The sequence below is a fragment of the Phoxinus phoxinus genome (assembly GCF_949152265.1).
Source record: "Phoxinus phoxinus genome assembly, chromosome: 16".
Taxonomy (NCBI): Eukaryota; Metazoa; Chordata; class Actinopteri; order Cypriniformes; family Leuciscidae; genus Phoxinus; species Phoxinus phoxinus.
Genome location: NC_136891.1, coordinates 24,697,249 through 24,723,970, shown reverse-complemented (window position 1 = coordinate 24,723,970; position 26,722 = coordinate 24,697,249). Strand labels below are relative to the sequence as shown.

The 26,722-nt window shown below is 38.3% G+C and overlaps 1 protein-coding gene across 11 annotated transcripts in view; it reads right to left on the bottom strand.

The window, feature by feature from the left end:
• Positions 1-26,722, bottom strand: part of dab1a (DAB adaptor protein 1a) — a 410,132-nt gene that overhangs the window by 43,759 nt on the left and 339,651 nt on the right. For all 11 annotated transcript variants that reach the window (XM_079584679.1, XM_079584680.1, XM_079584681.1 and 8 more), the window contains 2 exons: positions 16,361-16,500; positions 12,283-12,381 (listed from right to left, as the gene is read on the bottom strand). In XM_079584679.1, the coding sequence (XP_079440805.1) occupies positions 12,283-12,381; positions 16,361-16,500 (239 nt within the window). The remainder of the gene's footprint in view (positions 1-12,282; positions 12,382-16,360; positions 16,501-26,722) is intronic.

Sequence of the window (26,722 nt, the reverse complement as noted above, 5' to 3'; positions counted from 1 at the left end):
GCTCTAATTGTTCAATATTTCATTCTCCAAGCACAATCTCACATCTGTTGCCTTGAAGCTTGTCCAAAAAGTCGAACCAGAAAAAAAAAGCGACTCATCATCCATTTATCATAAGCGAGAGGAGGGAATGAGGAGGAAAAACACATTTTTCTGTCTCCTTTACTTGTTTAGAGGTGAAAATAGACAGATAAGTCAGAGAAGAGGAATTACAGATTGAACAACCAATGTTCCAAGGTCTCATTCAAAGGGTGACTTGTGAAGGTAATTGTTCAGAGACAGAAATGATCGAATACGGCATAAAGAAATGCACGATCATCGCTGGATAAAGTTCTGCTTAGATATTTCTATTCAGGAGTATCTAAGCAGCCTTTGCCTTGTAAACTGCCTGTGATGTAATGGTTTTATAATGGACGACAATTCTCGAGCCTGTACTGTTTATTTGCTTAATTTTAAACATTTACTCTTTGATCCAAAATTTCCCAAAATGATGCAATTTTTTTTTTATATTATTTAATTGTGTGTATTATGACAACATAAAATGTTAGATGTGTAATTAGCCTCAAGTTATAAAAAAGTAAAACAATTTTTTTTTCCAAAAATGTAATCTCCACAACTGTCATTTCTATCAGAGAATTGATTAAATTAATTAAAAAAAATTAGTTCTTTTGAACGATCAAAGTATTGGCTACTGAAAAAAAGTATCAAAGTATACTGTACAAATAGTATACTATATACTGTACAAATAGTATACTGTATACTATTGATCAAAGTATACTGAAAAAAGTATCAGTGTGTCCATTTTCAATAATATTACGAAATACTTCTTGAGCAGCATATCAGCATATTTAAATTATTTTTTTTAGAAAGGATCATGTGACACTGAAGACTGATGTTGAAAATTCTGCTTTGATGTCAATAATTGTATCCCTTAAAACTCATCTCAGACCATTATCAACTAGAGAGACTTTATATTCACCACAGAAGGTTAAGAACTGTTCACTGAAAGGTTCAAAGGTTCAAAGAAAGGTTCAAAGTCAGTAAAATACATAGTCAACCATCGAAGTCTACACATCTGTACGATCAAACCAGCCACTAGCACATCCTTTACAGTGTCTGAAGTTAACTCAGCCATATGAACCTGAACCATCAGAGAGCATGACATGCCGATGAATTTGTAAGCATATGTGAATGTGTTTTGCTGTAAATCACAGAGAGCTCCATTTCTGGTGTGTCACAGTAAAGGTGGATTGATGTCTAAAGAGCAGAGAAGCAGCCGACCTCAACATCAGGAACACAGAGTAAATCATAAATTCAGTCGGGAATGATTCGGCATCAATCTTGACAATTCTGATCAACAAAATGTCCTTTTGTCACTTCCGTTGTGCCGTACATGTATAGGCATATATGCATGTGTGCGTGTGTACGTGACTGACTGCAGTGGGCATGGCAGGAAATAACTCTGTCTACGGCACATCCAGAGCTCTCAACCCTTTAACCTTCATATTCCTCAGCCACCGTTATCTCATTAATGAGTTTAGCATGATTTATCACCCTTCCTCCACATATCTCTCTCTGTCTTTCTCCTTCAATACTCTCATCGCATCCGTCCCGCCCTCTTCTCAACCATGCGATCATGTTCTCTCTCTCAAGCTTTTTTGTCCCATATTCCCTCATTCTGTACATGTGATTCTTTTTACTTCTTTAGACATTCAAATCTTCGGTTAAACTCTCAGAATGGTGCTTTATAGATTTGAGGACATATATGCATTTCGTAAAACAAAACGTGCCATGCAACATTTAAAGAACGCTCATTGCTCACTTATACCACCTTAACTCTTTGCCCGCCATTGATGGAAATTTACGGTTTTCCGTATTTTCACTGTTATATGGTAGGGGGCGCTATTATGCATCTTGATGAGAATCTCCGGATCAAAAAACATGTGAAGCAAGCGATATCATGTGTAAGCAGATGCATTTGTAAAATAACGCAATCATCAACATTGAGCGGCATATAAATAAAAAATGCCTAATGGTACAGAATGAAATGTTGACCCAGGACGAGCTATAGGACTGAAGCTTTGGGGGTGTTGATGGACTCGATGGATGCTTCGATCACCATTCTGAATCCGATACAGACGCAGTCTTTGACAAAAACAAGCTTTTTGCTCAAAATGTAGATTTTTTAATGAAACTTTTCCACATTCAATAGTTGATAAAAAAAAGAATGCATTATCTTTTTGTAGTTTAAAAGCAGATGGTCTGTTCTTTCTTTTGATATATTGCATGTTTATATATTCATACAGCAACATATTCTAGGGGGCCCATGAAACTTTTGTGAAAATTATCAAAAATGCAGGCGGTGGCTGGCAACTTTTTTTTAAAACGCTGGCGGGGGAAGAGTTGAACAATTTTTTTGCTTGATTTTCAACTAGGACAAACTCTGTTTGGGTTATTTGCAGGGCTAATGTGCCAGACAAACAGTGTAATGGGACATTCTAGTCACAGCATGCCCAAAAACCTTCGGGTAGTTTCTCTATGAAGCCACACACATACTCGCAAATATTTGCAGACCACAGTTGTCAAGATAAAAAAAAAAACAGTAGTAGGCTAACATTGAAAATACTGCAAGTTGAGTATGCTAACAGTTGGGTATTGAGTAGTATACCAGTACTTTAGATATAACTAGGCTATATTGTTATTATTTTAATATTGACCAGTTATTTTTTTACCTCCCTTTTACCTATAAACGCCACTGCCTCAAATACAACATAAAGCGGTATGATTAAAGTTATTCTACATTTTCCATGTCGGAGTCCGATCATTATATTAAAACATGCTTGGCGGTGTAGTGTGTGTCCATATTTAATCACCTCAGTGTGGGAGCTAGACATGGAGACACGGTGTCATTATTCCCATCAACCAGCCTTGACTCGCCCTACACCCCCCCAAACCCCCAACCTGCTGTTGCCACGGCGCCAGGTATCCACTAATTAGCAGCTGCCATTGCAATGATGAGTGTTCCAGGTCTTTGATTAGAAAGAAAGAGCAAGAGAAACTGCACAACTATATAGCGACTGGGCCTGAGAGAGGGGTAATTAGTAAGGAGAGAACTGAGTTTAATCAAAAATGCCACTGGTGCCAACACACACACACACATACATTCACACAAACACACCCACACACACTCGATCAAGGGTGGACAAGCTAGCGGGTGGGCAGCCAAAATGACTCCTCTGAGAGCGGGATTGGAAAGGAACTTCAGAAATGAGCCGCCCATAGACGCCTCTGGGAAAACGCAGCATATGGGCAGGAAAAGAGAGAGAGAGACACTAGGTGCAGAGACTAATAACTCTTGACAGCGCAAAATGGACTTGAAATGCCATAAGAATGAAGAATTTTATCTCATGCTGTTGGTGCCAACCTGCTCTACTGTACCAGCAGGAGCCCTGGGACTCCTCTTAGTCAAATATATCTTCAAAATATCAAGAATTGATATCTGTTAATCAATTAAACTGAATTACAAATAGTATTAATGCCAAATTAATTACATTATATGCTGATTAACTAATGGAATTAATCACATATATCCAGGGCTGGGTAGTAACTGATTACATGTAATCTGGACCACATAATCAGATTCCAAAAATTAAGTACTTGTATTCGATTATATTCGATTTTCAAATACTAGTAATCAGACTAGCTGCTTTTTTGTTGATTACATGGTTATGTATTATTCAGACAAAGGCAGTAAGTCATTCATAAATTACTGACTCTCCCTAATTCTTCTTTATAGTGTTAAAAAAAAATCATATCACTTATGCATTCAGAAAGTCTTCTAGTTTTGTGCAATTGGACACACAGACCAGCCACTAGTCAGAAGACTATAATTGCATGGTAAATTGAGAGCCACAAAGCATTTGACCACAGGATTTACAGAAAAAAAAACCCTGTGTTTTCTCAACATTGCATAGCTAATCAACTCCTGACGAACACAATAATTATTACTTGGATTATCACTCAGTGAGTCATTTAACAGTGTATTGCCATGTCTTTGGAAGGCTTTTGTCTTTCAAACACATATTTGTTATTTTCTGTTATTATTTTAATTTAAAAGTTGTATGATTTATTTCATTATTAACTTTTATTAAACTCACAAACCCTGCAGTTCCTTCAAAAACCCCAGTCTGTGAAACCCAGACGTAATGTAAAATAGTGTTGTATAAATATGGTACGATATTATTCTATTAAATTTAAGATGATAAATGAGTTGTCAATAGTAATCTAAAAGAAGTCAGATTATATTTCCTTACATGTGTAATATATATATATATATATATATATATATATATATACTGCAGCGCAGGATCCCCTGGGCAAACATCTTGCAGGCAGATTTCCATCGGGTCCGTTTCCTGGTACAAGCTGTCTACGATGCCCTGCCAAGCCCAGCGAACCTCCATGTCTGGGGGAAGAGCGAGACACCTTCCTGCCTTCTTTGCTCTGGAAGAGGCTCTTTAGAACATCTCCTCATCAGCTGCCCAAATGCACTGGCTGATGGGCATCGTTGGCGCCATGACCAGGGGCTTAAGGCAATTGCTGAGAGCCTCAGCCATCAGCACCAGCAAACACCATCATGCTCCAAAGAAGGCAGTCCCCTTCATTAAAGCTGGAGAGAAACCCCGGGCGTGCCCACAATTAACAACAGGCCTCCTCCATAAAGCCTCGGACTGGCAGCTGCAGGTCGACCTGGGAAAACAACTGAGGTTCTCTCAGAATATTGCATCAACAAGGCTCCGGCCAGACGGCTTTGCGGGACGTTCACTTTGCAAGGTCCTCAGTCGTTTGGGAGTTACAGGGGCGGCCAAGAAAAGGGCCATTCAATTTGCGAGCGAAGCCGCAGAGAAGGCCACAAAGTGGCCTTGGATAAAGAGGGCTGATCCGTGGACTGCTACTGGGACACAAGTCAGGGTTTAATCAACCCCGGCTGGGTCGCCTTGGTGAGGGTGTATGATGTTGCGAGACCCGAAACACCCAATGATCCCAGGATACATCACTGAGGATCCGTCCCAGTGCATCCATGAGATGTTTCTGGATAGACAATATATATATATATATATATGCATTAAATTCACAGCCCTACTTTTAAATTATTATTTTTGATAAAGAGACACTTAGCTCATTGTACTTGCTATCACTCCATGTGCATTCTCTTCTTTACATGCACGCACTCACACACGCGCACGCACTCACGCACACACACACACACAAGCTCACTCATTCTGTCTAATGATATTAGAGTAAGTGGAACAGTTATAGTCATTTACATCAACAGCTGCTTTTTTCATGCATTAGACTACTCTATTGAGTGGGTCAGATCTCATTTCTATGCAAATCAGTGGCACAGAATCAAAGATTACTCTCCCTGCATACTATTTGTGACTTATGAAACTATATGAAGACTGAATCTGAAAACCAAATTGGACATCTTAGGCACATTAGATATGAGAGGTTGGAGTCATTCTGAAAAATCACTTTTCGGCGGATTCACAAACCATATATTCCCAAATGTGTTTTGTGGGAGTAAGAGAACATACACCAGGTATCAGATGTCTAGAAAACAAGTCCTTTCTGCAATTTCTAAGATAGCTTTACACGTTTAATTCATAAAGAAAAGCATTCTTGCTATCCAAAAAGGCAGATAAAGCTAGAAAAGGTAAAAAACATACTTACAATTCAATACCGAAAAATGCAAAATGTTTAAAAATGGTTAGTAATATCTGTGTGTACTCTATTATGGAACGTGGACTTTTCCATTTCCTTTGAAGAATGCAGCCTCTGAATTGGGACACAGCTTAATTACGTTGTGAATGTTAAAAAAAAAGTATGTTCTAGCATGAATGTGTGTAGTATGAATGCATACTACTCTTTTTACATATAGGCTATTGTTTTTCACCTACTATACTAGGGAAGTACGCATATTCAGACGCAGCCAATCAAATCAAATCTGAAATGTCATACACGATACGTGAGGAGCGCTGTGATGTATGGTGTTGCCTGCTAAGTAGAGCATACCAAATCATTCACTTATGAGATTTAATTTCAGTCAGGACACTTCCAGAAGGTGGCTGCTCATGTAGGCAGTAGATAGCAAGACAACTCTGTTGGTTTCGAAAGCGAGCCGAGCAACTGCCACTAAGATGAATGAGAATGCTAAGGAATATCTTTCAGGTATTAAAGGCTTTTGCTGGTGTAAAGAGGCCTGCGGTCCTAACTGAGGAGGAGCTGGAGGTGGCAGTGGGTTAGCTGGAGGATCTCCCTGCTTTTCTGCTTCCGATCCGGTCTCCCCCTCTTTGTGGGAGAGTTAATAATACGAGTGGCTGGTCTTGGCAGGCCTTCAGACGGCAGGACAACAATACGATTAGCCGAGTCACAGTGCCGCACACGGTTGTCCACTGAGTCACCATAATGAAATCAGGAAGCAGCTCCTCTTCATCAGAGGAGGGCCTGGAGCGGAGAACCAATGCCAAGGAGGAAAAGACAGGCAGATGAAGCTGGAACCACTACACAGTGAGGAAAGATGCTGAATCCTAAAGGGAACTGTCCAGTGGTTTCTGTCTCTCTTTCTTCTACCATCTTCATGCTCATCCCTTGTCTCTTCCTTATTTTATTCTCTCTTCATAACATCATATTCTCTGTTGTACAGTCTCAGTCCTCAGTTTCTAATGTGTACCACATCTATTTATCTACTTAGCACACGCATAAGATGGACAAATACAATTATTTAGATTTAGATTAGTTGGAAAGACAAAAAGTAGAAAAAGAGAAGACAATGGGGTTAAATTTTTTTTTTTAAATGCATTATTATTATGCAATTATTGGCACCCTTTTTTTAAATACTTTTTGCAATCTCCTTTTGACAAGATAACAGCTCTGAGTCTTCTCCTATGCCTGATGAGTTTGGAGAACAACTGACAAGAGATCAGAGACCATTCCTCCATACAGAATCTCTCATGGATTCCCAGATCCATGTTGGCGCTTCTTCTCTTCAGTTCACTCCACTCATCAGGTCAGGGAACTGGGACGGTCATGGCAGAAGCTTCATTTTGTGCTCTGTAACACATTTTTTGTGTTGATTTTGATGTTTGTTTTGGATCGTTGTCCTGATGGAAGATCCAACCACGGCCCATTATAAGATTTCTAGCAGAAGGCGTCAGGTTTTGATTTTTTATCTGTTGATATATGATAGAATCCACGATGCCATGTATCTGAACAAGAAGTCCAGGACCTCCAGCAGAAAAAAATATGCCCGCAACATTAAAGATCCAATGGTATATTAAATTGGTAATTTTTATTCTTGTGTGCACCAAACCCATCTAGTGTGTTTGCTGCCGAAAAACTCTTTTTTTTTTGTTTCATCTGACCACAGAACCCTGTACCGTTAGAAGTTCCAGTCGTGTCTGACAACTGAATATGCTGGAGTTTGTTTTTGGATGAACGAGGAGGATTTTTCTTGAAACCCTCCCAAACAACATGTGGTGATGTAGGGGTTGTTTGATTTTTTTTATAGGCTTTCTGACCCCAAGATTCAACTAATCTCTGCAATTCTCCATATGTGATCCTTGAAGACTCTTTGGCCACTCAAACTTTCATCCTCACCGTCCATTAAGGCAATATAGACACACGTTCTCTTCCTGGCAGATTCGTAACATCTTTAGTTGATTTGAACTTCTTAATTATTGCCCTGATGGTCAAAATGGGGATTTTCAATTCTTTAGCTATTTTCATACAGCCACATTCTATTTTGTGATGCTCAACAACCTTTTGCTGCACATTAGAACTATGTTCTTTGGTTTTACTCATTGTGAGGGATGATTAAGGGAATTTGGCCTTTGTGTTTCCTCATATTTAAACTCATGTGAAACAAGAAGTCATGGCTGGACAATTTCATGTTTCTAGTCACCCTGGTGTGTTAAAAAAGGTAAATATTAATGGGAATATACTTCAGAGATATTTTACTCGTAAAAAATTCTAGGGGTACCAATAATTGTGACCATTATTTCATATTATTTTCATTTTCATTATTTCAAAATGTGATTTCCCCCCACTTTTAATTATTTTACTTCAATGAAAGGTTAGATTTTTGGCAATTTTTTGAATGAAAGATCAAAAGGATAAACAATGCAGATATATAATTATTTATTTAAACATATTGTTGAAGTCCTTCACACCACATTATATTGTGACAATTCATAATTTTTATTTGAAGGTCAACTATTTAAATTGTTCAGATGGGAAAAACAGTATTTTATTAGGGCATCCACACTTTTATTCACACAATGCTGACAATTCAAAATGGTAGAAAAAGAGAAGCCATGAGGGGGAACTTATGTCAGTAAGTGAAATGAAATGAGCTACAGAAAGAGAGAGCGATAAAAAAGTGGTACATATGAAGTATTGCTTTGTCTGCAGCAGCAGAGAGCACATCTAAAATCGAATGACTTCCAGCACAGCCACTATGACATGGTCCAGTCATCTTACCTTATAAACCATCAATGTGAGCAACAACCCGGACTGCAATTCTCTCTCTCACACACACACACTACCCTCTATTACTCAATAACATCTGAGCGTACCACTGAAAACACTATAAGACTCTGTAATAGAGAGGACAGAGCATCAATCCGGCTCATTGCATTGGCTCAGTCTCAGGGTCTAAATTATAAACTCGCCAAAGTAAAAAGTAAGACTGATAGTGTGACCCTCACAGATTTAAAGGAATAGTTCACTAAAAAAATTTAAATGCTGTCATCATTTACTCACCCTCACGTTATTCCAAAAATCTGTAAAAAAAAAAAAATATATATATTTTTTTTTTGGGGAAAATTGAGAAATGTAACCAAACAGTTGATGGACCTCATTGCCTTCCATTATATGTTTTTCCATACTATGGAAGTCAATGGGGTCCATCAACTGTTTGATTAATGACATTCTTCAAAATATCTTCTTTTGAGTTCAGCAGAAGAAGAAAAAATCATACAGGTTTGAAACAACTTGACGGTGAGTAAATGATGACAGAATTTTAATTTTTTTGGGTGAACTACCCCTTTAAACTGCCAGTAATTAAATTCTGTTTCATGGCCGGTATAGAAATATACATTTCACAATTGACGTCAGATTAAAACACCATTGCTGCACTAGTGTCAGAGCTGAACCAACAGCAGTGCAACTTGAAATATGCTGTGCAATGATGCAACTGCAGTGTGATGCTTGGACACATACACACTTCACAAAAGAGAGCAATAGGTCATGGTGCTAATAGATCAGACGCATCAATGACAGATTAAAACCTTGTCATGTAGGTCACCGCCTGGCGCCATGACAACAGAGCACACTGTGCTCACATAGTAACCTCTCATTTATCACCGGCCTTCATCGGTGCAACACACAACCCTGAACACATTAATCAGTCTGTTCTCTATAAAATACCATCAATGTGAATTTGCATAACATAATTTAACTCTGAAAAATTGGTGACGGATCTTAGAACCAATTTTTAAGTTCCTTAAATCAGTTTAGATCAGATCTTATTCGTCTTCTAAAATAAAATGACAATATTGGCCTCTCTACTGCCCCCACCGGTTCATGCAATGCTGTTCATACATGCAAGAGTTTGAGATAAGTTAATCTGCAGTTTGTGTACTAACTTGATAGAATTTTCTACACTTTTTATAGTTTTTTCTTGGCTTTTCGACGTCATGTTAAACATTAAAATAACTTCTAATTTATTTAGGTGTATAACAATTTTAGTGGAAAGGGCACCTTTTTGTAATGGTGCGTTCACACCGGACGCGAATAGCGCGTCAGGCGCGAGTGATTTCAATGTTAAGTCAATGCAAAGACGCGTGACTAACAACAACAGTGAATTGAAATTTATACTGACACCTACAGGTGTGGATGTAGCATTGCAGACAACTTTTCAGTGACGTGTAATCTGTCTTCTGTAGAATAAATGAATGTTTCTAGCAACATTTTGACACATGTTGGAAGTACTAACTAAATTGCAAAGCCACAGCTGGTCATGTGATCTCAAATGGTGGCCACCGTGAAGGGACAACCCACTTTATGTAGAAAGCAGTTTCACTAACTAATAGCAACAGTGATATTGAACTTTGTACTGCAGCATTACGCATGCCTTTTTTATTGATGATGTGCCTTATGTATGTTTCTTGCAACACTGAAATGACTTTTTAATTTTGTGGTATAAAAAAATGTTTAAGCAGAAAAAGAGCACCTAATACAGTGTAAAAAATAACATTTACATGACAATAAAATCAAAAAACAAATAATTAAAACAGAATCAAAATGATAAAGTATGCTGTTTACACCTCTGATATGCTGTAAATAAAAACATTGTAAATCAATGTGGGACTAATGAAGCCAATGACAAAAACACTCTTTGGGATTTGCTTCATCTTTAAAAAATATTAATATCCAAACTGGTTTCAAACCAAAAGGGCTTAATAGCACTTCACAACAATAAAGAAAGAGGCAAATCAATAACTATGGAGTGAACTCCTTTCAAACTCTCCTTGGAGCAGCACTTACAGTTGGTGTACGTGATCTGGTCTGATACTTCATAAATACGCATTATTCCCTCCGTTTATAACTAGCTCAGGTGTGATTCTCTGGCTGTTATTGCCATTTACTCTCCATCAAGATGGAGTCGGGCCCTGCAGATGGGTCTTGTAAAGCTACGGTCGTTCTATTCTAAGAAGTCTGTTCAATTAGGCTTCTCTGATTTCCCCAGAGAGCGCTCCTCTCTTTAAAACGCATCATTAACACAGGCTTACCTCTCCCAAAGGATGCCCCCCCCCGCCCGACGTTCAGCAGACTCACGCCTGAGCAACAGCACACAGAAACCATCTTTTCCCATCGACCCAAACTTTTGAGGCCTAGAAAATGAGGGCCTCTTGAAGAGCCATGAGCAATAGACTATAAACTATGTCCACGGGTATAACTGTACATTCTGCTTTGTTTTCGGAGTTATGTCTGTGAAATAATTGGCACTTATACTTTTGTGCAAACAAAAGACCGATGCTGCGGTTACAGACCGATGCTGCGGAGCAATTATTTCCACACTGGTTTATATTGGTTAGAATTATAATATTTTAGAAATAATGCTGTCACTCGTAATCCCCACTGTATTTTTGCCATTTAAATATTGCTGATTTAAAATAATATTTCAGCCAGTTTAAAAAGCAATATGGCTATTAACTCCCAAACAAAAGTCAATTCCCGTTACAGTTGTACGTCTTACATTAAACAATGATAAATAATATTTGGGTAATTTATATACATACATATATCAGAACACCATTTATAGTATTAACTCTTTTCCTCGCAGCATTTTTGAAAAAAGTTGCCAGCCAACGGCAATATTTTTTATCATTTTAAAAAAAGTTTCATGGCCCCCAGAATATTTTGTTGTACGAATATCTGAACATGCAATATATCAAAATAAAGACCATCTGCTTTTAAGCTGTTTTATTCTAGCTTCATGCATTCTTTTTTTATCAACACTTGAATGAGGGAAAGTTTCATTAAAAAAAGCAAAATCACGTTTTTGTGTATTGATACAGAACAATGATCAAAACATAGATGAGTAGATCGAGTCCATCAACACCCCCAAAGCTTCAGTCCTATAGCTCGTCCTGGGTCGACATTTCATTCTGTAACATTAGGCAGTTTTGATTTATATGCTGTTCAATGTTGATGATCACGTCATTTTGGATATGCGTCTGCTTACATATGATATTGTTTGTTTTTATAGTCATCGTTCTTGGTGTGAACAGGTCTTTAGTCCAATTCAAATTGCTAAGTCACAAGCTAATTCGAGACTATTGATTGACTCATGAAAAATAACAACTTCTGAAGAATCGCTTGTCTTTGAATCGGACATCTTGGCTCATCGTGTGTTTGTTGTTCCAATTAGCTTTCCCATTGTACTGAGGTTTTTACTGATGCCGACTAGCCTACTTTATAAGACTCTCCTGTTACTTATTCGTCAATTGATGAGAGGAAAATAAAACAAATGTCAACTAGATATTAGCTACAACACATCTCCAAAGTAATGAAAAACACAAAATGTCATTTCTGTAGATAAAACAAACAGAAACCAGGTTAGGCATCTGAGGATTTGTATTCATGGCTCAGACACTTGCTTCAAAGGATCATGGACACAATTCCCACTGTCCCCAACTCCCAACCACTCCCGCGACTCACCCCCGACTTCTCATCGAAGATCTTGATCCCTCCAAAGGACACAGTGAGAAAAACTTTCTGTTTGTGTTCTCCTTTAGACCGCGCAGAGGCTGCGATTCCCTGCAGACAAGAAGATGAAAACAGAAACATGAGAAAAGACGAAATGAAGATAAAACAGAAACAGAGCAGGGAACGGCAGCTTTCGCTTCTTGCTGCAATCCTTGGGGAGCATTAGCAGTTATGTAAAGAAATTGATTCAGTTTCTCCACGTTTTCAACAATTTCTGGCTTGGAGGTTCTGATATGTGCTGGTTTAGAGAGATTGAAGACATTTGGGGTTTTAGCCCCTATACTGATGGATGCCATAACTATGGAAGCTTGTTTCCGCCACAGAGTGAAAAATAAAAAATGTAATTGTGACTATTTATCTAACAATTCTGGCTTTTTTTCTCACAATTGCAAGTTTACATCTCAGAATTACGTGATATAAAGTCGCAATTGTGTGTTATTAAGTCAGAATTGCATGATATAAAGTCGCAATTGCGTGTTTTAAACTAAGAATTATGAGATATACAGAATTAACTCGCAATTCCGAGAAATATACTTGGAATTCTGACTTTTTCTTAGAATTGTATGTTTATATCATGCAATTCTGACTTTATAAAACGCAATTGGGAGATATAAAGTCAGAATTGCATGGTATAAAGTCGCAATTGTGTGTTATAAAGTCAGAATAAGATATAAACTATTCTGAGGTTAAAAAAAAAGTCAGTCTTTTTTCCCCTTAGAATTGGACTCGCAATTGTGAGTTTATATCTCACATTTCTGAGAAAAGATGTCAGAATTGCGAGATAAAAAACTTGCAATTATGTGTTATAACGTCAGAATTGTGTTATATAAAGTTGCAATTGTGAGATAAAAAGTCACAATTATTTTTCAAAATGTTTTATTCTGATATTCTGATTTATTCAATTAAACATTGTTTTGAGAACAAAGAGCAACGAATTAGCAAATTAAACTGCATTATCGGTGCAAAGTGTGAATAGGACTGCACTACCCAATCGAAACCATGAACGAAACTGGTCTGCGCTTCCAGCAAATAAATGAATCCACTTGGTACTGTCCAGTCATGGTTTTCACAAATAAATGGTCAACACCGTGTTCTACTGTTATTACCACACTTTGCCATTCTGTATGCAGACACGAGGAGTATCATTAATCTCTTTTGCTAGTATCCCTCACATGCCAGCAAAACCTTTGATTTGAAATGAGAATGAGATATGAGTGTGGCCCATTATCATATACGCATACAGATTTAAAACCAAGTGGCTCAAATCGAATAAAATAAAATGCCTGAATTGTTTGACAGTACAGGTAAATGCAGTAAGAGAGAATGCCTCTCAAACATTTAAAGCTATTGAATTATCTATCAGCCACAGACTGAAAAGCTGACTGTCCAATTTTACAGTTAACCTGTAAAAGCCCACTGTGGAGATCAGCTTTTGAAGTCCAGGGATCACTGCTTCTTTGATGATGGTGGATCGACCAATCAGCAAGGATGAATATGGGGCCATGTGGGCCAGTGACTACGAGGGGCCGACCCTGAAAGACCCACAGTGGCCCTACACAAGGCATTGCAAATCTAGAATTGTGTCAACAGCAACAGATAAAAAAGGATCCCTGAAATGACCTTATATAATACAAATAAAATAAGGTGACTTCTTAGTTGGTTAAAGGGGTTGTATAAAAGGGATTGTTCACCCAATCATTTCATAATGTAAAGCAAATAAATCATATTTATTTCAGTTCATCATGCAAAGCAATCATATATTTTCATAAGATTTGGATTAAACCACTCGATATATGGATTTTATGACACATTTATGACCTTTTTGGACTTTATAAGTTTAGGTTACCTGGATTTTTAAAGGAGGGACAGAAACTTCTCAGGTTTCTTTAAAATATTTTTATTTGTGTTTTGAATATTAAACAAAGTCTAACGGGTTTGGAACAACATGAGGGTGAGCAAATGATGACAGAACTATCCTTTTAACACAGGTTTGAATGTATTAGTACATTTTGCACTTTTTCAATGAACCAAACAGAAATTAATATTATTTGGTAATTCACTGACATGATTAATCTGTACTGTGCACCCACACACAACTCACAACGGACACAATTCATTTTCAAAAAGAGGGGTGGGAGGAACGAAAAGTGGCATCCTTTAGTAAAACTGCTACAAAAGACCAATATAGAATAAGAGATTTCATAATATGTCCAATCCAACCCAAGGTCTGTGTTTGGGTTGGGTGTGGGCGTTCCTCCAGGACCGTAATATGTCCTAGCCAATCAGATGAGCCCATTTCTTGATCTTCCTTCTGAGTGCGCAGGGAGAAGCATCCGTCAGTCGTATGATGTATCTCAGCACACCATTATGCCTATCCATATGTGCTGGCGGGATGATGAATGCGCCTTTCTAATGCCAGTAGTAGCATGGTGGAAAGAGCACAAGCTCTGACATTTCAAACTCAGAAGTGGGAGTGTGTGCATATAAGTGCTGCTGGAGTCAAGAAGAGATGCAGATGTGAAACATAAGAGGTCTGTTTGCAGTCCAGGGAAAGTCCAGAGCAGAGCGTCGTCTGTAGGAAAAGCTGGACAGAGGCTGGATGTGATGTTTTTATAGCTGATTATCAAGGGAGGATGGGGATTATATGAAATAACTCAGGTCAAACTGTTGTTGAAACTCTCCTTACCAGAGAGACATAAAGAGTGTGAGAGAGGAATAAGAGATTAAGAAATGACACCATGGGACTCGTTTGTTTGCTAAGGAGTGGAGGACTGTGGGAATATGAGTATAGATTATGTGTCTGGATGAGTGAGAGGTAAACAGCTCTGATCAATAACAGTCTGGACATTCCAATCAGACCGACATGCAAATCGGATGGCGAAATTACCCTCTCTCTCAAACACACTGAGAAACCAATCTAAACACTGGTGAAAAGGGTGCGATTTATGGTGAATGTACAATAAAAATACACTGATTACTGGAAAGTGTTCATCTGTACACAAACAGAGCATCCCATTTAGACACAGTAGTGTGACCTCTGCTGCTGAACCTGTGCAGCTAAACTTCATGGCCTCAAGCGCCGCTCTAGAAACTGACGCTAGAGGCGTCCCCGCTCCCGCCTCCAATGCCGGTCGATGCAGAGTCCAATCCCGCTTGGAGCAGTGAGAGTAAAACTAAATAAATTTGTGCCGTGATGTGATAGCAATGATGTTTAGAGGGGTCGGTGTAACGTTGGACCAGTTATACATCTTTTGAGAGGAACGGTGGGCATTTCAAGTTGGTGATTATTGCTCAGTTTGCTAAGTGGTAACGCTGTGCATGCAATACAATGCTTCACAAGGCTTAGAGCAAAAACTAGAGACATTTATACACAGTAGTGTGACCTCTGCTGTTCACACGGCTTATTACTCAATCTGATGGATGTGGTTTATTTATGTATTAAACTATTGAAGTTACACCTTTATATAGCTATTTACACAAGGACTGCCAAAGGTATTTTATTATTAGTTTTTAACCAATGTCATTATAAATACTACCTGAAAGATTTGTATATGAATACTTTCTTTCCAATTAAAGACATTTACAAAAGAGATGTTTTGTGACATCTTATGAACGTTTATAGTCGCATCACATGACGTTTTATAATCTGAACTAACCTTACATTGTCATAAAAACCTCAAATCATCTGATATTTTGAGATACTAATTGACACACAGTTATGAGGCTCTTACATTTCCTGTTTTATGTTGGTCACACCACATGACTTTGATTTGAGAAGACAAAAGTATGAATAAGCACTGAAATTTATATATTTATATCAAATAGAATTGAATATTCTATTTGAACTAAATAATAACAGTAACGAGATTAGAAGATGTGTATTCATGTCCTTGTATGTATGAATTCAAATACATTTTTAATGTATTTTTGAATAAATTAGTAGACAAAATTAAATCATGTCATTGACCAATATACATAAACACCAACGGCATACATAAATAAAAATAGAAAGGAACCAACACAAACACACCTTGAGTTTCATCATCGAGTCCTGGCAGAGTTTGTCTCCTCTTGCGGCGGTGACCTCATCTATCCCGATGAGTTTGGCCTTGTAGCGAACACCATCCCCCTTAAAACGCTTTATCAGAGCTGCTTCACTGCGGTCCTGCCCTGAAGAAAGAAAAAAAAGAGAGGGAGATAGATGAAGCACACAGTCATTTGATGAATTCTGCATATCTGCAGCACATCTCTCCTCCTCCCTCCATCCACTATCATCTCAAAATGCCATTACTTTTCCGACGATCAGCACAATCTGGACCTCGCAGCTGACAAAAATACCAAGCGATATTCTAATAGCCTGTATTTAACCCAGCCCACATCCTCATATTTCTTATACTGTGTTCTGTTCGAGCAGTTAGATCTTTAATCTCAGTCTAGTTGCTGAGTTCCAGCTGGAGTTTGTCTGCATGAGCCTGGAGGTTTAAAATCAACCCGGAACTCTGAACCCCCAGATGCCCCGCATTTGCCGCCATATTTGCAGCTCAGAATGAAGGTCAAGACTGCTGCATGTGTGTGGCCGTAATTGCAGGTATGTCAGACCCGGGGCATGATGGTGAAAGGTTGGTTTCAAAGTAAAAGTGCTGTGTCCAGGTCTGGTGTTAGGCGATAGGAGGGATGAAAGCCTTTTTTTTCTTTTTTGAGCTCTCACATCAAAGTGGACGCCTATCGGCCAATCCCGGCATCGAAATATCAAGTGGTTCCTCCCACACCTTCATCACAAAGCCTATAACTGGATAACTGGACTGACCAATCGATGAGCCTCAAAGGATGTAGACCAATTAACTGGCTCACACTCAGTGAAGCAAAGACAAACAAACCCAATTAGGTCTGAGCCTGCAGTTTGATCAGAAGACAAAGGCAAACAGACACATGCCAGGACACACATAAACTTGCTTAGGCTTAATTGATAGCATATATAAGAAGGAAGGGTGAAAGGAGAACATGTTCAATAATAAAAAACAATCAAGAAGGACTGGGAGACCTTACTCACAGCAACACCATCGTTCAGTCAACCCGCTGACCCCCATATACGCCCCTTTTGTGTATGTCTTTCTCCCTTTACCATCTTGACATTTCTCTCACTCACTCATTCTGCCTCACTTAGCTCTTGTATTGTTGTGGTATCAGTAGTATCTTATGTTGACCTTGTTTCTTTAAGTTCTCCATTGTTGCAGCTCAACGGTTGCGTCAAGAATTAAACTATTATGCAAACGGAATGCACCAGCTTTGGGGAAGCTAAACTGACTGACTGACTGACACTAGAGACTGCGGTCTTCAGTGTCCTTGTTAGTGTACCTGCTTCCAATGCCGGTCGATGCTGATTTAAGAGAGGTAATGGGGGGTGAGATGTAATGGAGGCCATCTAATAAGGCCTGTGCAGCTAAAGCTCACCTCCATGGCCTCAAAAGGCGCACTAGAAACCGATGCTAGAGGCAGAAGCATTTAGCATCCTTGTTAGCGCACCCGCCTCCAATGCCGGTTGATGCAGAGTCCAATCCCGCTTGGAGCAGTGAGAGTAAAACTAAATAAATTGGTGCCTTGATGTGATAGCAATGAGGTTTAGAGGGGCGAGTGTAACGTGCTCATGCAGACAAAGCCTCATGCTGGATGACGCTGGTTTGAACCCCATTCAGAGCGGTGTAGGACAAGTTATACTTATTTTGAGAGGAAGGGTGGGCATTTCAGGTCGGGATTCAGAATAGAAAGCAATAAACAAGAATTTTGTGACCAGAAAATTATGGTAAAAACGATTCTTATATGAGTTCCTCAGATTGCCACACTGGTGGAAACCTCTGGAGAAACTCCTTCAGAAAGAGCAAAACAAGTTCTTTGAGAAACTTAAAAAGCTTTAGAGAACCCCATGTGTAGAACTTTAAAAGAGTCAATAGGTGCATTCCTCGTCACAAGGAAAGGTTTGAGCACTGAAGTTTAACTCCAGATTATGCCTCAGGTATGTTTTTACATGCTACTAAACTGTGTGTATAGAGTACCAAATATGTATGAGATGCTCCGCACCCATCCAATGGATTTCACTGCCAATCTGTGGTGTATTGCGGGCTGTCCAAGCAACTGAACAATCATTCATCTATAGGAGTGCTGAGAGAAATTGCTCTGGGCTTCTAGTGCAACATATATCAATAACACTGACACAATGTGGCATTATGCTGAAGTAAGAGATGAGCCATAATTAATAGTAGTCTATGTTCTTCACATGCATAAAACATACATTAGGCAGCTGATGAAGAGGAGCATTCATGACAGCTGATAAATTAACAACTCTTCGAAGGTCGTCACACACATGATGGAAGAAACACACTCATTCTTTTTTTGTTCAACGAAAGTTGTTTTAGACTCCACTGACTTTAATTAAACGGACAACAAAAGTTGAAACCATCTTGTGTTCCACAAAATAAACAATGTCATATGGGATTGGAACGACATGAGGGGGAGCAAATGGAGATGGAATTTTTATTTTTAGCTGAACTAGTGCTTTAACCCATGCTCTGAATCCAACTCTGACAGTTTGTGGAGAGCTCCGGAAAGATGATAACTTTCAGCTGTCCCTCAGCGGCAAGGATGGGAAGGATAAACACTCATTTATTTCCCCCCAGTTCAGAACGCTGCACCTGCAATGCCGCTTATTATTACTGCCAACCTCAGGGACTGAACTTTGGCGGTAAAGAACTGACCGGCTGAGTGTGTGGGTGGATATATCTGTGTCAGAAGGCAGCAAACTATACTGTCCAAGTAGAGATGTCTTGAAATGAGCTCCAGCTCTCTACCCTGCAGGGCTCCAAAGTCCTCATTCAGCCTGAGGACAGCTCGCTGTTTCTTGGAGAGAAGTCTGGATCTCACCCACTCCCATGGCCCTTTAAAATGAGGGAACTCTGGCAGCAAGCTACAGTGAGCTGTTGACATTACTGTAGGTCTAATTGAAGGAGGGCACAGGAGATTGAACTGCTTTATGCAGTTGCAACTGTAATCCCAAAAAACCAGAGGCCCCACAAATTAAAATATTTTAAAGTAACGCTTTAACTGCTAAATTATAATATAACATTGATAACGCTGACATAATTGTTAGCTGATAATAAAGATGTGAGACCTATTTCATTTTAATTTACAAATTTACATACAAATTATCAATGTTAGTATGAAACCGGATTATCAATAGAAGATATTATTAATTGAATACATATTATTAAAATGTATGCTTGTAATAATAATATTTTTGTTTGCTGATGTATGTTCATTTAGTTTTTTATTATTTATTATTATTATTTGAAGTTCATGAAAAAATAAAGAACAATAAATACAAATATTATTAAATATTTAGAATTTAAAATCATAGACACAAGCTAAACAGAAACACTGATTAAAAGGTGTCACAATTTTCCCGGCACCATTTTCCATTTGAACAGTAACATTTAAAGACAATGAACTAATGATCCATAGGAAATTAATAAACTAATTAACTAGCAAATCAGAAACTAGCCAATAAACCGCAGGCACAATTAGGTGAATTACCAATCAGAAAAAAACGATATATAGTATAGTATAGACGGAAATAAATAGCTAACTTTATTGGAGAGACCTTGTCGCCAAAATCAAAGTTTTATGATTTAAATCAACTTATCAACACGTAATATTATTTATATAACCTGCTAATTCATGAGAGATGTTTTATAGGAATAATTTGAAAAACGCATAAATAAGCGAATAAAAAAAAAAAAGCGAATATATTCTGTTTTTGTATAACCTTGAACTATACTGCACTGTAAAACATCTGAAATTACACAAAGAAAAAAATGGTTTAATCTCAGAAAAAGATAGAAAGAACATGAGGGCTGCTTACCTCGCCCACTTCTATGCACTTTCTCTCTCTCACACACACACACACACACACACACACTCATTTTATTACTACTGGGCTGGCATCTCCGCGTGGCATTGTGTCAATGCCAGCAACCACACATCGCCTAATGACTCCCTACAAGACTTTTCATTTTCTTACAACACAGCTCCCGTCTTTATTGAATTAAGGCGGCTGCTGTCGACTTTAAACTCTCTCTCTTTCTCTCTCTCTCTGCATCTACCTTGTATTTTCTCCAAGCTTTCTGTTTCTCAAGACTTCTTTTATCTTTTATCTCTCTATTTCCTTCCCTATTTATTTCCCTCTGTATCAAACATAGATCAGTATAAAACTATACAAACAGTACTGGCTCTAAAAAAAAAAAAAAAAAGATTGTAACTATACCAATTTTTCCACAGTATCATTAGTACTGAGTAATATAACCATGGTCAGTTAAGTCTAAAGAAAATGCAAACACAAACACACAAACTTATGTTTAATCATATTGGGCTGCATGCTATGGCGCTAGCAGGATTCAATCTGTTTGGTGTTGTAAACCTCTTTTTGTGTTATTTATTTATCCTTCCAGATGAAAATGGAAATTAATTAATGTTCCTTCTGAGACCAGAAGCGATAGTCGTGTTGTCGTTTGAAGTTGCTTAAAAACGTTGAGTTCGTTAGACTTCAAAGAATAGTACAGTTTTTCAAGCCTTGGTCGAATTTAAATCTGATAGATCTTAAATCCCCCTCAAGTGAGATGCAGTCGAGAGACAACACAAGAAGCCGTGCGCGCGAATACACACACGTGCATGTACACGCGTCTGAAATTTTGTGTTGATGTAGGTCACTGCTGACAAAAGCACTAAAGCAGACACTTTAAGTATAACGCATTGGTTCATTTACTGTTCTCTCAACACACATGCCATGAACCTGACTTCCCCAACATAAAACTGACTACAGCTTCATCTATCGATCTTCTTTAATGACCTTATGTTCATTCACTCTCCTCTTAAGAGAGAAGGCGGGGAGATATAAAAAAGCTTTTGCTAATCTTATTGATGGGTAAGAAAACATCAAAGTGTGTGAGATATCCATCAGTGAGGATGTGAGAGCATCTTATCAGCCTTCTGTAGAATGGACAAAATGGGGCCAATTCTCCACGGGACGCACTGTATTCAGACCTAGTTTAGATGTTAAGTGTGAATGCGTGTGCTTGTTTGCACTATATACAGTAAGTGAGGGCCTGCTATCTAAAAACTGTCACCAGACATATATAATATATATATTAGTCTTTTAAAACTAAATTAAGAGGTTCGAAAATGGCACAGAATGTTTTAATAAAAATTTACCAGTATAAAAAATGTACTGTAACAGTACCATGATGCAATCATTTCAATTCCTTGGTACAAAATGGTTACATATTAATTTACAATGGTATTTACACTGTACTTAAAACTACTTCAAAGAAAGCCATGGTATTATAATGAATCTGAGTAAAAAAACAACAACATGGTCCTAGAAAATGGCAATATCCTAAATCCTTGTGGGGACATTTTTTTGGTCCCTATGATGAAAACAGCTTATAAATCATACAGAATTATGTTTTTTGAAAAGTAAAAATGCAGAAAGTTTTGTGTGATGGGAAGGTTTAGGGTTGAGGCCATTGCACACTGAGTCCGAAATTCGCATCCGAAATTTTCGCACGTTAAAAAATTAATACGACCTCACGTTATGTCAATCACGCTTGCACACTGCCTCCGCAACTTTCGTCCGTCACAAAAAAATCGAAGCGGGTTAGATTTTCTGCGTTTTTCGCACCCGTAACAAGCAGTTTGAATGGTGTTTGAATGGAGCTTTGACAATTCAGAGCCACCGAATCACGAATACGAAAAAACGCATACGAAAATTTCGGACTCAGTGTGCAATGGCCTTTAGGGTTAGTGTAAGGGGAGAGAATATACAGTTTGTACAGTATAAAAACCATTATGTCTATGGAAATTCTCCATAAAACTGTATGTGATTGTGTGTGTGTGTGTGTGTGTGTGTGTGTGTGTGTGTGTGTGTGTGTGTGTGTGTGTGTGTGTGTGTGTGTGTGTGTGTGTGTGTGTGTGTGTGTTTGTGTGTGTGTGTCTGCGTGTGCGTGTGTGTGTGTGTGTGCGTGTGCGTGTGTGTGTGATTATGTGGCAGATCTAGGATTCATTCATCATTTTCTACAGTCAAAAGTTTCTCTGCAGTGTTCCTGACCCCTGTGGAGAGAATCCACACAAATCAATTCAGAAGAACAGACAGGAGAGACAGAGAGGTCCCATAAACCCCAGACTGTCGGATCACATCCACTGAAAACTGTCATCAGTCCTGGACGATACACTGTTTCATCGTGCATCTCTAACATACAACTAACAGCAAAAATCTGGCCTCGGTACAAGATAGATGGAAGAGAAAGAGAAAATGTATCATTTTTTTTTCTTTTATTCCCTAGTAATTTTGTGAAATCACTTCACTCTATCTACAGTATGTACATTATTTAAGTTTTCCTTCTATGCAATTAAACTTCAAACCTTTTAGCGATACGAATTATACAAATAATTTGTCATGCCAATAAAGCACATTAAACCTGAAGCTGAGGGTTTGAATGAAATGTTGCTGCGAGCCTGAAGAAATTAAACAACAATTTGCAAGCTGTGCTGGAAACTGAGCTTTATATCCATCATTTCAAAGCCCCCATCCCTCACACACATTCACAGTTCAGTGTTCAGCAGAGAGTAGGGAGGCAAATTCCCACTGAGTATTTTATGTAACTTATGTTTGCAATCAAGTTTGCGTTCTGAGAGAGAGAGAGAGAGAGAGAGAGAGAGAGAGAGAGAGAGAGAGAGAGAGAGAGAGAGAGAGAGAGAGAGAGAGAGAGAGAGAGAGAGAGAGAGAGAAGAGAGAGAGAGAGAGAGAGAGAGAGAGAGAGAGAGAGAGAGAGAGAGAGAGAGAGAGAGAGAGAGAGAGAGAGAGAGAGAGAGAGAGATTCATCCTTCAGGAATTAAAAACCTGCTTTCACTAAAACGGCCCCGATATAATTCAAGCAAAATCGAAGGTCGAACTGGTGTGACGTCACTTCAAACAAAATCAGGCTATAATGAAGTTATTTTGGAGTTTGTTTCTAAAGTTTGAAACAGCTTGCCAAAAGAAAAATTTGCTCCGGCTGTTAAAGACTTTCGAACTACCATTGATCCGTGGCCATGAAATATTCTCCAGTTAATTTCTTCTGTTCAGGGCTGCATTTCTAAGGCCCTGTTTACACGAGAACGCTCGCGGGTGAAAACGTAAAAAATATTTTATCAGATGTGCCTTTCGTTTACACGGCGACGGCGTTTTTGGGGCTTAAAAACGCAAAAAAGTGAAACCACCCTCCAGAGTGGGAATCTTAAAAACGCTCCACCCTTGAGCTTACCCTTGAGTTCCCGTCTAAAGGGTAAAAACGCAAAAGTCTACTATAGGGAGAGAAGTAGAAGGAAGGTTGTACGCAGGCGCGCGGACTTGGTGCATAGCCTTAAACATAGCCTTATTAAGCCAAAGTAGATTGTAGAACCATTGGCACCAATGATCTCTAAGTTCACCTTAGCTCACGATGCTTCTGAGAAATGCAGCCCAGTCCATGAACACACTGGAGAGCTGCTTTATAGTAGAAACTCAAGTTGTAATTCTAACTGGAAGAGACACTGACAGTTTTTCATGTTTAATACTGTAAAGCTGCTTACTTTAAAGCAATTTTATAAAGGGCTATAAAAATAAACGTGACATGACTTGACTTGAATGGAGTGACGAATTGCAGAGCTTGTGCAAACATCCACATTGCTATGATCAGATGCTTTCTAACTACTGTTTTCTCACCTCTTGTCATTGTTTATTTTGTTATTAAGAGGAAAGTGTGCAGCACATACTGTATTTGCATTAGCTTCTCACAGAAGCGTGGGTGGTGTTGAGATGTTTGCTAACAGTGCAGTGGGTGGTCATGTATATACCAGCAAGACTAAATAGCTAATTATCATTAAAGCTAAAGCAATCACACATTAATATACACACAGGCTTACGTGTTCCTTTATGTATGTTCATGGAGTTGACTAAGACACGTAAGCAACAGGTGAACTGTCAATGACTGTGGCAACCCTGAGGCATCGCCTGTGGCAGTCATGACCCTTTTGCTCCCACAATGTCCTGTTCTTCTGTTCCCTCCAAATCCCCTATCCTGCCCTCCCTGCTGTCACTTTCAATTGAAGCAGTCATTCAACAAGACGTCGTCCCTTATACCTCCGTCTTTCAGTCTACCTGACCCTGCTGTTCCTCCTACAGATAACCGACTCTCCTCTGAAACGTGAGTATAGTTACTTTAACTCTTGACTTACTTTCTTCAACTAAGATGAAATTCGATTAGCAAATTGACATTGAGCAATGAAATGGTTTGGCATTTTCCTACTTAATATTAAATATTTCAGAATAGTTAAATTGGTTAGCAATTTGGTACCTTGTAAACTTTGTGAACAGATAAAAAACAAAACAATATTCTGTATCAGAGTTTATGACATCTAAGAGTGCCCTAGATAAAGATCAGGGAAAACAATTTTCCATAACTATTGCCATAACACCTTAAGTAAATTCTAGACAATTTTATTATTTTTTATTTTACATAATTGTATTAACAATTTTAAAAAAAAAATTTTTTAAACATATTTCCCAAGTTAAAAACCATTGTAAATAAATATAATTAATTAACATTTTTTATACATAATCAAATTTGACATGCTGGTCAGACCACACGACTTGAAAAGATACAAATGTATATAACTACGTGCATATGCATTTGTAATGTTGTTGTTGTTGTTGTTTTAAATACATTAATATAAATAAAGAGTGTAATATGTCTTTTTCAAGAGTATTTTTTTTTAGATATTAACATTAATTGGCATTTTTCAATATGCAATACATGCAATAGTCAAAAGACATGCATTAAATTCATACAAATATATGCATATAAATCCATGGACATGCCATCTGAGGCTGATACATAAAAAAACACTTGTCTCTCTTGACAAAAAAATGAATAAATAGCAGAATGCTTTAGCTGGTAGCAGCTCTCGTCTGTTATTGTATAAAAACTGGACACTCTGCACCCAAGATCATGTATCACTTTCTCTAAACAAAATGGCTCCATAGTTGAGTTACAGGGCCTATAACTCAGCACTAAACACCCTCCCACCGGTACGCCTCTCTCCCCCAGAACTCATCATTTACTATATGAAACACTGAACCACAGAAAAATAAAAAGCTACTTTATCACAGCAAAAGAATAACATCACCTAAACACAGTGAGTGCCGAGTGGCAATAATGCCATCACAGCAAAGCAATAAATCTAGCATATTCCTTCCCACTTCTTCCCCTCTCTATCCAGGCTTCAAATGCACATTTGGAGGAAAGATGATTGCCGATGAGCAGTGAGGAGAAATAGTCTGCTGCTTTGCTACGGCTATTTGAGTGAGAATGGAACGAACTGAGACTGTAAGTACATTTGGGTCCTGTCTTGATGGAAAAGCACATTTTAATAACAGCCAACAAGACCTGAGGGAGACGCAGCACATACTGTATAGCTGGAAGATTAGATGTGCCTCAACACAACCAGCCCCTTCATTCAATTGTCTGCCATATCTGAGAAAAAGGCCAATTTATCAGATGGAAAATGCTGCCGTGCATGTTTTACGCACGCAGTGAAAGGAACAGAGAGTGTAACAATTCTATCTTCATCTTTCACATTTGATTTGTAATGCCTACTATAACTAGCATAAATGAAGCCTTGCTTCCACAGTATATTAACATTAGGGCACTGTTAAACTAATTTGTAGAAAATGTGTTTTTTTAATTTTAAACAGCCTAAACTGCTTCGAAACTAATTTATTTACATGAGCCTGGCAAACTTGGTACAAATTATGCAGATTAGTTCTAATGTTCCTGTTCAGCAATATATACCCAAGCAAAATCTTCTAACCTGATCACAACTGAGTCTCAGCTACTATTGAAACTGGATTCAGTTCACATTAAATGGGGTTCTGTTCACATTAACGTTCATTTGGAGCATTCACATACTGTATAAAACGAAATTATTAGCATCATTCTGGCCCTGCACAGTCAAAGTCTTCTAGTCCTGCCTGAATGCTTTCATGATTACTATTGGAAAGGGCAAAACTTTCACAATCTTCTTTAAAAATGTCAGTGGCATCTGTTTTTATTCCTTTTCGTTTCTTTCCTTTTTGTTCTAGCACAAGTGCTCAACTACCGCAGGTAAAAGCACAACAGGGTTCTACATCACTAGGCAATGATTTGCACAAACACATTCAAGAAATCAGTATTTTTTTATATTAAAAAAACCTCACTCCAGAACACAGCTGAATGCTGTGGGTTGAGGAACACCTGCAGTGTGTTGTTTGGGTAATATCACGTTTTGT